The sequence below is a fragment of the Oryza glaberrima genome, chromosome 7 (assembly GCF_000147395.1).
Source record: "Oryza glaberrima chromosome 7, OglaRS2, whole genome shotgun sequence".
Taxonomy (NCBI): domain Eukaryota; kingdom Viridiplantae; phylum Streptophyta; class Magnoliopsida; order Poales; family Poaceae; genus Oryza; species Oryza glaberrima.
Genome location: NC_068332.1, coordinates 12294843 through 12311139, shown reverse-complemented (window position 1 = coordinate 12311139; position 16297 = coordinate 12294843). Strand labels below are relative to the sequence as shown.

General features: G+C 43.8%; 2 protein-coding genes and 1 pseudogene across 2 annotated transcripts; 1 reads left to right on the top strand and 2 right to left on the bottom strand.

The window, feature by feature from the left end:
* Window positions 1–2128: 2128 nt before the first annotated feature.
* LOC127779810 (thaumatin-like protein 1b) lies at window positions 2129–8540 on the bottom strand. Its single transcript, XM_052306712.1, has 3 exons — window positions 8406–8540; window positions 5403–5573; window positions 2129–3107 (listed from the first exon to the last, which is right to left on the bottom strand). Exons 2-3 carry the CDS (start codon window positions 5470–5472, stop codon window positions 2353–2355), a joined length of 825 nt encoding a protein of 274 aa, XP_052162672.1. The 5' UTR covers window positions 5473–5573; window positions 8406–8540; the 3' UTR covers window positions 2129–2352.
* On the bottom strand, window positions 8286–9917 carry LOC127779809 (BTB/POZ domain-containing protein At5g41330). Its single transcript, XM_052306711.1, has one exon. The coding sequence runs from the start codon at window positions 9887–9889 to the stop codon at window positions 8444–8446; it is 1446 nt and encodes a 481-aa protein (XP_052162671.1). The 5' UTR covers window positions 9890–9917; the 3' UTR covers window positions 8286–8443.
* Window positions 9918–10264: 347 nt separating this feature from the next.
* LOC127779811 (cytochrome P450 709B2-like) lies at window positions 10265–11550 on the top strand (annotated as a pseudogene).
* The last annotated feature ends 4747 nt before the right edge of the window (window positions 11551–16297 follow it).

Genomic DNA, 16297 nt, shown 5'->3' with positions numbered 1-16297 from the left:
TCCTACATGCCATGACAAATAGGTCAAAGTACTCTAGGTGGTGAACCAGAGAAAAATTAATAGCATCACTATCCTTACTCTACGAGGTGAAACCAATTTTCATTCAATATTGGTCCGGCACATAGGGCAAACACAAAAGTAAATTTGAATTCAACATTGTTGAATTTATGATTTATTAAAAAAGATCAGGAAAATAATGTTAGGGATTGGCCAATCGGGAACCAAATGTATGAATAAAGGAGTAGAGGGGGCGCCGAGTGGGTGGCTCCTACTGGGCGCGTGCGCGCTGGCTGGCTGCACGCGCCCCCATCCTGTTTAGCGTTTAGGACTAATGACACTAATTAATCCTAAGTGTAATTAATGACACTAATTAGTAGTATTTCTTTTTAAAAAATAATTCAATTAATATGTGAAACTTCCATGTTCAAATTTGAAACTTTAAATGCGAATTTGAAAACATTCAAATCAAGATTTTTTAAAAACTTTCAATCTAGATTTAAAAAAACTTTCGACTCGAAATTTGAATTTTTAAAGTCAAAATTTGAAAACTTTCAACTAGGGTTAGAAAACTTTCAGCTCGAGATTTTGAAAACTTTCAGCTCGAGATTTGAAAACTTTCAACTCGCGATTTTGAAAACTTTCAACTCGGATTTGAAGACTTTCAACTCGAGATTTGAAAACATTCAACTTGAGATTTAAAAATTTTTAAGTTAAGATTTGAAAATTTTCAAGTCAAGATTTAAAAATTACTAGTAAACTAATCTTTACTAATCACTAGTAAAAAAGAAACTAATCTAAACTAATTAGGTTTTTTTAGCTACTCGTACGGTAGAAACAGCGAAAAAGAAAAAAAAAAAGAAAAGAAAGAAACTACGAAACAAAAAGGATCCCGCGCGAGCGGGCCGTGTGGGCCGGAAGCGCGCGCCGCCGGCGCGCGCGCGAATTATCATTTCCGCGGCGAGTGGACGTATGGAGGTAGGCAGCCGGTGAAGGCTGCGGAGAGAGGCTCCACTCCCACTGCTGCCGTGCCTAGTGGAGAGGGGGAAGAAGGTGGCCGGGGTAGGCGCGCACAGCGTGCTCCACGCCGCCGGCCGTAGCTTTGTCCGCTTATCACGCCCGTTTCCGCTACTGGCGCCGATATTCGCTACCACGCCTAGAGAACAAAGGAAGGGAGGGAGCCCGGGGGGGGGGGGGGAAGGCCGGCGCATGAGGATTCTTTCTCTTCCAGTGAGGGCTCCCAAACACCCCCTGAGTTTGTTTCCTTGCTGGATCGAACTCGGGTTAGCAAGATTGAAGATCCTTGATCCTCGCTTCTATTGCTTCTCTTAATTAGGTGTTACCGCGCTAGAGGACGTCAGGGACAACCTACGCGATTGATTATGCCACGCATTTGTATTCTACTTCTACATAATCAGATGCTAAAATTGTACGCAAAATCTAAACTGAGAGGCTTCTCGGTTTAGTGTTAACCAGTGACGAACGAATTGTGAGAAGAAGTACTGCTACACGTACTGACGTGCATGCTTGTTTTTCCTACATGCATGTCTTTTTCTTCCTTCTTATAAAGTTTTCTCTCAAATTACTTATCCGATCTACAATCCGATTATACCATTGTGTTCGTTACAATTAAATCTTCAGAACAAGATCTTACATGATTATATTACGATAAAAATATTTATATTTATAAATTACTTTTATTATATACGTAAGTTACTTTTATCATATATATAAGTTACTTTTAGATTTGCCTAAGTTACTTCTTAGACATATATAAAAGTAAATTCAATAAAGTCTAAAAAGCATTTACATGTATTATAAAAGTATCTTAAAATAAAACGGAAGTAACTTTGTCACGACATTAGAAGTAAATTCATTAAAGTTACTTTCTTTTTGTTATAAGTTACTTCTATAATAGATGTAAATTACTTTTAAGCTTTATTGACTTATATGTCGAAGAAGTAATTTAGATTTATTATAAAAGTAATTTATAATTTTTTATCAAAATATAATCATGTGAGATCTTGTTATAAAGATTTAATTGTTACGAACACAACGGTGTAATCAGATCGTAGATCGGATGAGTAATTTAAGAGAAAATTTTATTTGAAGTATAGGTGGATAGAGTCTCTTATAGGTGCTACCACTAGCTGTAGCTGTGTAGTCACCTCCAAAATTGTATTCATTTTATTCCCATGGAAGGTTCCATATAATGATCGAAACTTGAGAGATGCTCCGAAATATACATGTATACGTCATGACTACACCGTCTTTCTAAGAATTCAAGTTCCTTCCAGTACTAATCAATCGGTTGAGTGATCGATCGCCGTCCTGCAGTGCAGGCTGCTAAATTAGTTAGTTTTTGGCGGCGGCGGCGGGGCAGAAGGTGATGCGGTAGCCGGTGGCGTTGGCGCAGGTGAAGGTGCTGCTCCGGTCGTCGAACGCGTAGCTGTACGCCTGCGGGCACTGCGCCTTGAACAGCCTCGAGTACTCGCTCGGCGCGCACTTGTCCGGCGACGCGAACCGCCCGCGGCAGCACTGCTCGTCCGTCCCGAACGCCAGGCACGCGCTCTTGCACGCCACCACCGCCGCCGCACCGCCGCGATCTGCCGCTCGAAAAGCCAGATCGCTCGGGCACACGCGGTTGATGTCCGCAGGGCACGACGTCGTCCGGCACAGCGCAGCGGCGGCGCCCTCCTGCCGCCGCTCCAACAACTCCGGGCGCACCTCGACCGGCAGGTTGAAGCCGTCGACGTTGCTGACGTCGTAGAAGTCGCTGAGGGCGCCGGCGCCGCCTCCGCCGCCGCCGAGGGTGAACTCCGCGAGGGTGGCCGGCGGGGCGCCGCCGGCGCCGTTGCACGCGACCTGCCCCGTCCCGCAGTCGCCGGACTCGCAGGAGAAGCGGCCGCCGCCCGTGGCGCACCGGTGGCGTCCCCACACCCGGCCCGACCACGTGGCCGTGACGCCGGCGACGGAGAGGGAGGCGCCCGGCGGCAGCGCGAAGCCGGTCGTCGGGAACGGCGGGCGGCCCGCCGAGGACAGCGCCGCTGGCCAGACGGTCTCCGGGCAGTTGTTATGGAAATGGAACGTGAAGTTGGCGGCCGCTGCACCTGATGAAGTCATTCGCAATAATGTGTCAAAATTCCAATCAATCCACTGTTGGAAATCTTGATACATCAATTTTTAGGACTTAACAAGTGATTTTTTTAAAAAAAAATTGGTGAGTTTGGTTGTCATGAACCACTACTGGTTATTTGCATGATCCTGGGCTCCAGCTGAATTTCTTACCTTAATTACCTATCCTGGCTGGATGGGGAACAGCACATGCTTGTGGTACATGCTACCTAGCTACAGCCAGTGTCGGCACGCGAAGAACATATACTATGCGCAAAAAAGTTTTGGATACACTCGTTGCACAAATCACACCAACTAACAAATGCCAAAAAGGAAGGTGCAGTTGTTAACCTGCGCTCGGTTTTCATTTTATCTTTTCTTGAGGATGATTGTAAGAATCTTAACGTGGCTTGAATAGAGTTATTAGCAGTCCCCTAAAAAAAACAAATGCCAAAAAAACTTAAAAATATGTGCATATACTTCTAATCTTACTTAACCTATATATAAAATCCCAATTTCAAATTTATTTTATTTCAGCAATAAAAAATCTGATAATTTCAAGAGTAAATATATTTGTTAGATTTCTCTCTTTTCTGTTCCCTATGCGTGACGAATTTGAAGTTGGAATTTCATATATAGGTGGGGTAATATTAGTACACATATATAGTTTTTTTAAGAACTTTTTATGACATTTGTTAGTGCACAACTGCACGTGATATGCTCCCGGGCATGCGTATGGTGTGAATGCTGATTATGCAAGCATACTTATATTTCATTTTGCTCTTTTATCAAACTTACATATTTCATTTTCTTGAATAAAATAATACCCTTTTATAGATGCTAGTATATGGTCACGCATGAGTTACGATTTTACAATGTGACTATTGGTTTTGATAGGCACTAAAAGGGTTGACAGGTACTCATAGAATCGTTTATGATTGATTAATAACGTGGGTACAGACGAAAACATTTGAGAGGAAGCAAGCTTTGGATAACCCAGTCATCGGAAGCAAACAGAGGGAAGAAGCAAATCATCTCAAGAAGAAGAAGCAAACACATATGGCTGCCCGTTTATGTACAACAAAGGTTATCTCATACTCGTAGCAAAGAGCACGAAAACAAACAAATCAAGAGAGGCAGGGACAGTGATCACTGTGCGTGTATGTTTTGGAACGAGTGCGATCACTGTGTGTGCACGTTTGGATTTTGGACGTGCATGAAAAGCATGAACCATGGAAGTCCAAAAAAAAAAACAGGAGTAGAGCGTCCATACGTCTTGTAATCATGTCAATTATGAGTAGATTGGATGCAATATTAAAGAATTAAAAAATTCATGCGCTTATACACTCGATAACTGAAAAATAAAAATTATGCGAATAACACTCAGCGAGTCAACAATAAAGGGAATCATTGTAGGTTCATCAACCTGTGAGAGCAAGGATAATAGTGGGCTATAAGCTAATTATAAGCTTATGTGAAAGAAAGAGAAAGAAAAGTGAGGAGTGTTGACTCTCATACAAGAGTTAGTTCTACACATTCTTCAAGATATTTATATTAAACTCATATTGAAAGAAAGAGATATGAGAGGAAAAATAGAGCCAACCTCATAGTTAGCCTATTATACAAGTTAACTCTAACATAGGCTAAGACTGTATTTCTTTGAGCAAAAAGATAGCGACAAATTAACGCATGATTAATTAAGTAATAGCTTAAAAAATTGAAAAATGATTTATATGATTTTTTTACAACAATTTTTGTATGGAATTTTTATTGCAAAAAACGTACCATTTAACAGTTTGTGAAGTATGTGTGTGAAAAACGAGAGATGTGAGGTTGGGAACCTTGAGGAAAGAACACAGCCTAATAGTCAATAGTTAGCTCTACTATTAAACTTGCTCTAATCATTACGAGTAACTAAAAGACAGGATGTCGTTTTGAGAACCAGCCTTAAGTTTTGAGAAACACTTTGTTTTCAAAACCTACTCAGAATCTTTCTGGCATCAAGAAGAGGCAAACACAAAAAACGGACCGTTTCCAAGCATGAAGTTCCTGAGATGCGAATGAACAGGGCAGCCTTGCGCAAGCACGGAAGCAAGTTGTCCAGGACCGCATCTCACGCCCATGCCGGTATCAGGATTTCTACATACATGGCCCATTTGGACACATATTTCACGGCGATTCGGCAAACCATTCAACTATATATATTACTACTATAGAAACACAAGTGACCAGTAGATCCATCAGACAGAAAAGGACAATTTGCAGATAGATTTTCTGGTAGATAGGATTACCATTGACACCGAGCAAGAGGACGAAGAAGGCAGCGGCGGTGGAGGCCGGTAGGAAGTCGCCCATGGCCATGGATTCTCGTCCTGGCTTCTCCTGCAACCTGAATGGAGTTGTTCTGTTTCCTGTGATAGTTGCCACAGCTTATATACGCTCCCGGGCGGTCTTCCAGCTTGCTATATATAGACATAAATAGGATCCCATTCTGTTAGCGTATACGTATAAGCATGCACACAATCCTTGTGTAATCGTGTAACGAAAATCGAAAGATTGGATAGATCATCAGCATAATGTTGTTCCGGTAAAAATAATGGGGATCGAAAAAAGTTAAAGCTGATTCAAATTTTTTTCTTTACCATATTAGATGCTGTAAATAGGGTAAATATAAAGTAGAAATCGGTTGTCCATCCTAATTAATTGCTCCTTTCTTTCACCAGCTTGATTTGGTAAATCCTTTCTTTGGTCCCTGATTCCAATATGTTCTTGATGGATTCAGTAGAGCAAAGAATTGGTGAGCTTAAGTAGAATTCTTTTGCTTATATTATTATACATTTGACATTAAATCTATTGCAGGGGTCAGGCTATCAAGGTAAACCTCAACAATTCAACAAGGATGATATAACAGCTTATGAAATTTCTTGTTTATCGCTTCCTGTCTAATGCTGATTCAGTCAATGTTTAGCAGGAATGATCAAGTCACCTTGGTGCTTTGCAATGTCAAATGGCAGATGTCCAAAAGTCTCGGGTAAATACCTCCGATTCTTCTAATAACTTGGGCTGTGCCACAAATTATCTACTAGCATTGGATAAAATTAAAATGCGATTCTCAAGGGCAAAGGCATAAAAAGGGATTAAGGAACACATATAACAATGTACCATGTTCTTCGGGTATAGGAGCGATCCCAAGAAGGTTAAGAATATTAACCATATAAGAGTGATGGAGCAATCTCTCAAAGAATCTCAAAATCGCATCTGAATTCATAAGGTATATAATATTTCTTAACATTAAAATCGGCTGATCCTGTTGCCTGATTTACTGCATAATATCTGGAGTGTTAATGCCAATTCATATATTGCTCTACTATCATTATTTCAGTAGTGCATATGCTATTACTCAAAATAATCATTTTGCAACTTGTAGAACTTTGCAAAGCAACATCTAATGGGCCTACAATGTGCTGTTGTTCAGGTAAGAAGTTTCGGCTTCAAAATTCAGATCTGCACTGGAGGTTTCTGGTTCAGTCGTTTAGATATCTGACCAAAGTATCGCCCTTGCGAACTTCAGTTCTAGAATGACACGAGATCCCACTAGGACTAATGGGTGACAGGAACTTTGTCATGGTTTCGCGGTGGCGGTGCGTAGAGGGGCAGTAACCTATGATACCACCTGAAGATCCCAACTTGCTCCATCCAAGGTGAAATTGAGCTAAAATGAAGAATTCATAAACTTCAGAAGATGCCATGAATTGAACTTACTGACAAATGCATAATTCAAAAACCTAACAAGCTCGCATCCGAACTAACACAAGAAAATCTTCTCCTGATGTAGAGACATTGGGTGTGCAGCGAACAAGTGGTTGCGGAGCTACCCGGGCTACTTCAGCATGAGTGGCCAGTCAACCGAGAATCGAGGTGGCAAGCACAAGCTAGATATGTGACTGTGTTTATCTAATTAAATCAAAATTAATTCCTGCTATGCCATTAACTTAGTGTTACTCTAATTAGAGTTCTCTTTATATATGCCATTTTTTTTAGGAAGCCCAATACACAGACCTTCTTTCTCTCTCCATCCTGTTAATAAACGTTCTCGACCAGTATTCTGATGTTTTATTTCCCATGAACAATCCACTAATATTCATATACTTTGAAATGGCATGGCATACTGGTATTTTAGTCCTACATCTTTTAAAGCTCATATTCCAAGAGTCCCTAAAAGATTCAAATGAAAATTTTGTATATTATAACATACCTGAAACAATCCAAAGGTTCTCTATATGAATTTTCCATTGGAATAATTTTTCCATAATTCTTTGCTCCGAATAGGGCCTTAAGGTAATGGTTAGTGAAGAAAAGGGCAGAAAAACATCATACTGAATATGTACAAGAGAAAGCAAAATACTAAATATTTAAACAATCAAATGATTTGATGGTAAAGTAGGTTTTGATATAAATTACAAGCAGTCAACAAACATAATATTCTATATATGGAACTCCAGATCTTTATTTTTACTTAAGAGGTCAATTTCGATAGCTTTTGTTGGAGCTGGTTGCAAATATCAAATCTTGGGATCTGTTAATTCACGAACCAAATACCAACAAAAAAAAAACTAGAAATGGAATGTTTTATGATTAAATTGTTCTTATGATGCCATGTTGGTACATTCGCACTACATAGCGTGCGCTCATTTAACAAACTAAAAGGACACCACTGTGCAGAGGATTAAGCATGTATCAAGTCCTCTTCTGAAAACAGAAAACTGCAATGCGTGTTGTAACAGATTCTCAAGTCATGCTACAAATGTGATGAGCTTCTAGAGATCCTAAATCAAATGACCATATATGATGCTAGATGAATCTAGTGTTGGTTTTTAGAAGCTACTTAAAACTGGTTCAATACCTCAGTTACACGAAGGAAGAGAGCTACTTAAAACAGTGTCAATAATTCATTGTTTATGGTCAATTTAGTCCATAAAAGTCATTTTGGACAGATTACAGGCAGCTTCTGCCTAGAAAAACTGTTCCCAAACCCCCCAAAACTACTAAATTCTCCACAGCTCTGAGAATCAGAATCAGTTAAAGATGCAGTAAAGCAGAAGCAGGTGGCTTGCAGCTGCTGGTGGTATGCATGGAGCAAAGGCACAATTCACAAACCATAGACTCTGTTCAACTAAAATGGAATGATATTCTTGAATTGCATTTAAGGATCAAAGTATCTAGTAGAAACAACACATAATGACACAGGGCAACATTTATAGATGAACAAGACCAGCAAATGGAAATTGACGTACACTATTGCACATTTGTAGTCTTCTTCCTCTATTCAGGGTTAGGGGTTGAAAGATATAGCCGCCGGTGCACTATCCCACACCTCAATGGACCGCTTATCATCCCTCGCCAATGCCATCCTGCTGCCTCCAAAGGCCCAGCTCACAATCTTGGTCTTCTCCTTCACACTCTCATGGCCACTTCCGCCTGCAATCACAAAGGATGGTCCATTCCCCACCCAATTCCTCCTCATCAACTTCTTCCCACCGGCTTCTTGAGCCAATTCCACCTGTGTCCACACCTCAACCTCTCCACCGCGCGCCACAAATACCCAATTGAGATAGCACTCAATCCTGCAACCATTCCCCTCCTTTCTGCCTGCAGATGCTGCAGCTGCTGCTCTCTGCCCATCTCCAATGCACACCCACGGTTCAATGCTAATGCCACCACCACCGAGCATTCTCAAGTCAGCCATGAACACTTCACCGGATGCTGCCCCCACCTTGAACAACGATGACAGTGCCTCTGATGCGGCGATGTCTGCGAAGCAGTCCTCCTTCTCCCTTAACTCCCACACTGGCACAGTTGCGCTCGCCCGAACATCCCAGAGGCAAATGTCCCCCACCACTCCGGCTGGACCAGAGTGCGACCCAGCGGCGAGCAGGAGATTATGCCTGCCAAGCCAGCTGAGCCTGGAAGCCGGGATGGCTGCCTCCACGTCCGCACCATACACCTCCTTCCGGCCAATTTCTGCCACAGGCGAGAGGGAATTCATGTCAAACGTCACTACAGCGCTCGAGTTCCGCCGTGCCGACTCGAAGCTGGTGAACAGCCAAGGGGATGACACTTCGGTGGCAGAAGTGGCTGCCATCGACAGCACGGTGGCGGAGGGGGATCCTGGCCAGGAAAGCACCTCGCGAGCCGTGGCGGGGGCATCATCCGGGTACCGGCAGAGGTGCACCCCTGCGAAATCGCGTGCGCCGGCGAGGGCGAGTGTAGGGGACACCGCGACGAGGGAATCCACGGCGGGGAGCGGCGTGAGCACGCTGCCGCGCGAGGCGAGCGCGGCGTCGAACCGGGTGACGACCCCGCCATGCGCGGCGAAGACAGAGGCCGGATGCGGTGAGGGCGGCACGGCCACCGCGGACGGGGGCACGCGGCCGGCGAGCGGGAGCAGCGCGGAGGGCCGCAGGGCCAGCGGGGAGAAGGCGGAGGCGGGGGACAGCGAGGCGAGGAGCGCGCCCTCGACCCCGAAGTGGCGTGCCTCGGCCAGGAGCGCCGGGGAGGGGGGATCCGAGTCCGGCGACGTCGGCGCGAGGCGGCCGCGGCGGAGGAAGGAGAGGAGGGTCGCGAAGAGGCGCGGGTCGCGGTCGAGGAAGTGCGGCGCAGAGGCCGGGGTCGGGGCGAGCGAGGCGAGAGGGGAGGAGGCGCCGGCGCGGGAGAGCGTGGCGGCGGTTGTCTGGAAGACCTCGCCGCCGACGTTGAGGGTGACGACGGAGGAGGCCATTGGAAAACTTTGGGAGCTGGGGGGTTGGTTGACTTGGCTGAGAGCCTAGAGAGAGTTGTTGGTGAGAAGGAGACTACGAGAGCATCTTGGGCTTTACGGGCTAAATGAGCTCGGCCTGCTAAGAACGATGGCGGTTTCATTTGCAGAAAAAGTGCACTTTACGTCCCTCAATTTGTCGCCAAGTTAGAAATTCGTCATTGAACCGCAGAACCAGATATTGCACGTCCCTTAACTTACAAAACCAGATCATATTTGTTCCTAACACGTCCCTTAACTTACAAAACCAGATCATATTTGTTCCTAAGGCAATATTGAGAGCGGTTTAGCGCCTACGTGGCAGTTTGACTTGGTCTTGTTAGGTGACATGGCATATTGTCAGATCGGACGGGGATATACCCCAAGAACCTGACGAACTCTCACTTTGTGCGTCTACTTGGCAAGGGGCTCGTGCTCACTGACGGCGATGAGTGGAAGCGCCACCGCAAGGTGGTCCACCCGGCCTTTAACATGGACAAGCTCAAGATGATGATGATGACCATGTCCGACTGCTCTCGGTCCATGATGTCGGAGTGGGAATCGGAGTTGGGGGCAAAGGGTGGTCTTGCTGAGATTGAGCTAAGCAGGCGTTTCGAGGAGCTCACTGCCGATGTGATCTCGCACGTGACGTTTGGTAGCAGCTACAAGGAGGGGAAGCAGGTCTTCCTGGCACAGAGGGAGCTCCAATTTCTTGCCTTCTCCACCTTCCTCACTGTTCAAATTCCAGGGTTTAGGTACACACATTATTAACTTATCCCGATACAAATAGATTTAGAAAGAACACAAAATAATATATCGGTGCTTTTTTAAAAATAATGAATCAGCTACCTTCTGACCATGAAAAACTTCAAGACATGGTCGCTTGACAAGAAGGTGAGGGGCATGCTCATGGACATCATCATGACCCGGCACGCCAACAAGGATGTAGTTGGGTATGGGAATGACCTACTTGGGTTGCTGCTGGAGGCGTGTGCGCCGGAGCACGGGGAGAGCCGTCCACAACTAAGCATGGATGAGATCATCGATGAGTGCAAGACCTTCTTTTTTGCAGGGCATGACACCACCTCACACTTGCTCACCTGGACCATGTTCCTGCTGAGCACGCACCCAGATTGGCAGGAGAAACTAAGGGAGGATATTGCAATGGAGTGTGGTGACGAGGTGCCCACTGGTGACATGCTCAACAAGCTAAAGATGGTCAACATGTTCCTCTTAGAGACCCTAAGGCTGTACAGCCCAAGACACTCATACGGAGGAAGGTTGGCACTGATATTGAGCTCGGCGGCATCAAGTTGCCTGAGGGTGCACTATTGACGATCCCGATCGCCATAATTCACCGTGACAAGGAAGTGTGGGGGGAGGATGCGGATGAGTTTAGGTTGGAGAGGTTTGAGAATGGGGTGACGAGGGCAGCGAAGCACCCCGACGCGCTACTCTCCTTCTCCAGCGGACCGAGGTCATGCATTGGGCAGAACTTTGCAATGATCAAGGCCAAGGTTGTCATTGCCATGATCCTACAGAGGTTCTTCACTTTGTCCCCCAAGTACGTCCATGCACCCACTGATGTTATCACGCTGCGTCCCAAGTACGGGCTCCCTATGATCCTCAAGAGCCTCAAGCTGTAGGGAGAAATACGTAAGAAATGTATGAATTGTCCTTTCTCTTCTATAAGAGTTTGCCACTTCGCTGGTAAGAGTTATTTAGAACTAATTGGTTGTACAAGATACATCAATTTTGTTGATGTTATTCAGACAATGTATTTGTATATTTCATTTTAACAAAATTTGTATGTGGATTTGCTTTTTGATTGGGTGTAAGAAGGTTTGCTTATTTATTGCTCATCAACCAAGTAGCAATGTGATGTATATTATGTATCTAAGGTCAGAAAAAAAGAACATACTCATGGTTGTGTAATACTCTAAGTCAATCTGTACTTTGTATACATTACTTCTTGATACTATAATGATCTTTGGATGTGTAAAATATAGTAATTTGGGAGAAGTCATATTACCATCTCAACAGTTCCACTTATCTAACATACCCCATTCACTCACCCCTTAACATTCAATGCCATTTAGTTTACCACCTCTTAGCTTTCCACCCTTGATTTGGACCAGATTGGATGCCCACAACTATTACAAGATGGGCCATCCGAACTGCTCCATCACTACCGGTTTTCATTTGTTATCAGATTTGATGCCACTGGAACCAGCTAGTCTATGTAGCTATGTCCCAACTTGATCCCCCACCATCACAAGCAATGATACCGAGTACCTAGATCCATGAGCTCTCCTCTCCTCATCCTCCCATCCCGGTGAGCCCACTCCTCATCCAAACTTAGGTGATCTTCTTATGCAACTCCGATGAACTCCATGATTCATCGTTAGTGAGCATCTAGCTCCAGGGAAGTCCAGTAGGCCCTTCAAGTTAGCACTTTGGGTTGGGGTTCGGGGGGGGGGGGTGAAGAGAAGGGGATTTTCCTAATTGAGGGTACGTCAGAAGCAACACGTTGGGGGAGTATATCATATATCTTGTTATGCACATCAGCACATGTTTAATCCAAGTTAATCAATTTATTCATATCATTTTATATGCGATTGGTTGGTCAACATGTAGAGGTCGATAGCGGGATCATTGGGACCAACAATTTCATTAAGTTGAGTTAAACAAATAAATCCCAAGAAATAAAAATGGTATTGATGCTCAAGTGAGATCAAGTCACATATGTTTCAAGATGAAGAGAAAGAATATGGGAATCATGTGTTGATCCACATGAAGAGTGACCGATAAAAAGGCATTGGATGGATGCCATAAGTTCAAAGGCATCAAGTAGCTTGAAGAAATAAAAGTGATGGTACATCATGCGTTGATGAATATCAAGTCAAGTGATGATTAAACATAGTGATGTCCATTATCTAGTTAAACTCAAGAGAAGTACAAGGAAAAGGTATAATGAAGCTAAACATCCCTTTTCTTAGCCTTTTACCTGTCCCGGTATTTTTATAAAGACCAGATTGAGTATTGGAATGACGACTACTAAGAGGGATGTAAGCGTGTTTGGTTAGTTTTGTCTCAAGTGCTCAAAATGATTTATCTTTATGTGAGTTGAAAAACCTAAACTAAAATTCCAACTCTAGGTTGTTTCACATGTCATAACACATACACCTAATTTCTTTGCAAGTTTTTCAACATCTTTTAAAGGTTTTGGACCATGTTTTGTAGGGTAAATTGGAACCATGCCATTATAATTTTGCAAAATTTGAGATATGCCATCCTGACCCACATGTCATTGACTCATGTGGGTCCTACATGTCATTGAGATACCGATGGCATATCTCAAACTTTGTAAAATTAAAATGGCATGGTTCCAATTTACCCTGTTTTTTTATATAGGTTTTAATAGCACTCGAAATAAGCTTTCCATGGAGTCCAAGATCATTGAAGTCATACTTCAAAGTAAAAGTTCTTGCCTTTTCACTTGAGCAACATCAGACTATCCGACCTCATGTTGAACATTGGAGTGTTTATTTTTTTGAGGAACTTAGTTCTATGTTTCAAACCAAATTTGGTGATCGGGATATCCGATGCTTAGTCAGACTATTGGATGCCTCAGAGAGTTGGAAGTTTTACCAAACTTTATTCTCTATTTGGCTTGTGATTTAAAATCAGATTTTCTGATGTTACGATCGGAGTATTCGGTCCAGTGTTTTCCAAAGACCTTGGATCGAGTTTTTTGACTGTTGGGGACATGACACTGGGATCGAAATGTGCAACCTAGAAGTTAGATTATCCAAGGTGGGCCTGGAATCTGCACCCAACGGGCAGATCTAGGGGTTGCTTATTTAAATCCCCACCCAAACCCTTTACAAGGTTAGCCCTTCATTTCCAATCTTTGTGGATTTGTGAGTTTGGAACTTTCCATTCTTGAGCTCTCTTGCTTCCTCTTAAACGCTCTCTAATCTTTGTGATTTGGCTTTTGGGTGTGTAGATTTGAGTTGAGTTTCTTGTATGGGCACAAAATATTATTTCTCGAGCACTAGAGTTCATTTCCAAGCAAGCTTTGGGTGCATTTTTTTTTTGGTGATTGCGGTCTCTTAGTTGACTAGGAGTCGCTTGTGAGCACCCCAAGGATTGCGGTGCGTCGCGGTAAAGTTTGTGAAAGTTAGATCTCACCTCCACAAGGAAAGAGATACTCTTAGTGGAATAAGTACAAGGAATAGGTGTCACACCTCACCCTGATACTAATGGTGACACCAAAAAGGGTGCATCCTAGGAAATTAGGACGTACCAACTCCTGTGGAACCGTGTTGCCGGTATAAGTCCCAAGACACAATTGCAGGTACCCGTGGTCAACTAAGATATGTATCATTGCAACTAAATATAAATATAGATAGATTATACCCTTTTATGAGGTTACATCTTCGACAAAGGCGGCCATTTTGCATCGCGGCTTTCAAAAACAACTTTTATTTTGCAAACTCGTCGAAACCATGTGTTGGGTTTTCAAAGTTGTAGAAACCATTTTTTTCATAACAACAAATAAAGGGTGCTTCTGTGTTTGTCGGTACCTATGCCCAAGGGCACTAGCGCCGACGTACCATGAGGGTGGAGCGACAAGGATCAGGGGTGATGTGACCATGGCTACTACGGATACAACCATTGCTCACATCATGGATGAACAACACGATATCAAGTTCAAGTCCTCCAAGTGCTGGAATCCGATTCGGCCACCTGCTACACTGCTGATTTCAAATGGCCACCAAATCTGCATACGACCTCCGTTTTCGGCCCGTGAGTACTTCATGGAAAGCTCTCGGAGTCCTCTTTCCAACAGATCCAACCTCATTCCCGAATTCTGTCTCCTTTGGCTGCAATTGCAGAAACAAGGTGTTGTGTCACCTATCATGGACCTTTGGGCTTGTAACTTCGTTTGGGACCCCGGCCCAAGTGGGGCCCATGTGGGGTGCGCCCCAAGCTGGTGGAGCACGACCCTAGGACCCTCTTGATCGTTCTCCCACATCCTTAAATATCTAGGTACCCCTTCTGGGTTTCTCGGGTTTTGTTTAGATGAAAGTTTAGCCATTGCTACTTCCTTGCAGCGCGCGTGTTGGCTAGACCATCCGTTTGCTTGTATTCGAAACCCCAACTTATCCTGTGTATTCATTCCTATCTGCAATTCAGATTGCTTATCTTGTTCTTGCTCGTTTCTTCGATTTGCTTGCAGGAATAAGGTTGATCTGCACCGGCAAGATCAATAACCCATGGAGAGGTGTATCGATCGCTAAGGCGCAACACAACGTCTCGTACGGTTGTAGTCGGATCATCAACGTTTCTCCCAAATCGTAGTTATCATCAACTCACCGAAAGATCGGACCAAACAACAGCCTTGAGTGTCGAGTGGAACTCAGGGTTCATCAGGTGGTATCAGAGATTTCGTTGCTCGGTGAGTTTTCATTTACATAAAACCAGAAAATAGCCAAAAAAAAATTTTCATACATTACCTAGCCACATTTGTGCCATTGCATTGTTCTATTCAGTTTTTGCTTTGTTAAATTTTTGTTGCATTGTCACATCGTGTTGCTGGTCTTAGCGTCTAGTTCGTTTAGAGTTTCGAGTTCTGGTCACGTTTTGTACCACAGTCGTCGCCGCCACCGTGTCTCTGTTGTCGTTGGGACCTATGAAAACGAAATCGGCTCGCTGCTACGGTTCCATTTTTCTAGTTTTTAGGAGTTTTTTTTTGTCTCTGTTGTCGTCAGGACCTATGAAAACGGAATCGGCTCGCTGCTACGGTTCCATTTTTCTAGTTTTTAGAAGTTTCTGTCGGTCGGTTTTGGTGTTGTTGAGTTGCATCTAGGGTTTCTGCCATGTGGTTGTCCCGGTCCCGAGGTTGTGCTGTGCATGCTGTTCTGTTGTGCGCGAGGAAGAAGATCTATTGCGCGAGGAAGGAGAAAGAAAGGATAACGAATCAAGTTATTGGAGGAAGTTTTGCAGATTAGATTAGATTGGGTCGGTTTGTTTCCCTCTAAGATCGAACTTACCATCTTGGCATAGTCAATTTTCCACCGCAGAGAAGTCGGCGTTGTTCCCTGACTCCGACTCCCTCTCCTCTCGGTTCCAATGCATACCGTGAGTGGCTAGACACCTTGGTGAAAATTTTTGGAATGCCAAATTGGAGATCTGTTTGCAAAAACGGAATCTATGGGATGAGAGCATTCTATTTTTGTATAGTTCTAATTTTTGGTTTGGTCTTTTGTATTTGAGTCCCTATAATTTTTATATTTACATTTGAGTCCATATAATCTGTCATTCAGGTCCTTGAGTCGTTTTTGCTGAAAAAGAAATAAAAAAAAGTGAGAAAAGGCAGAAAGATGC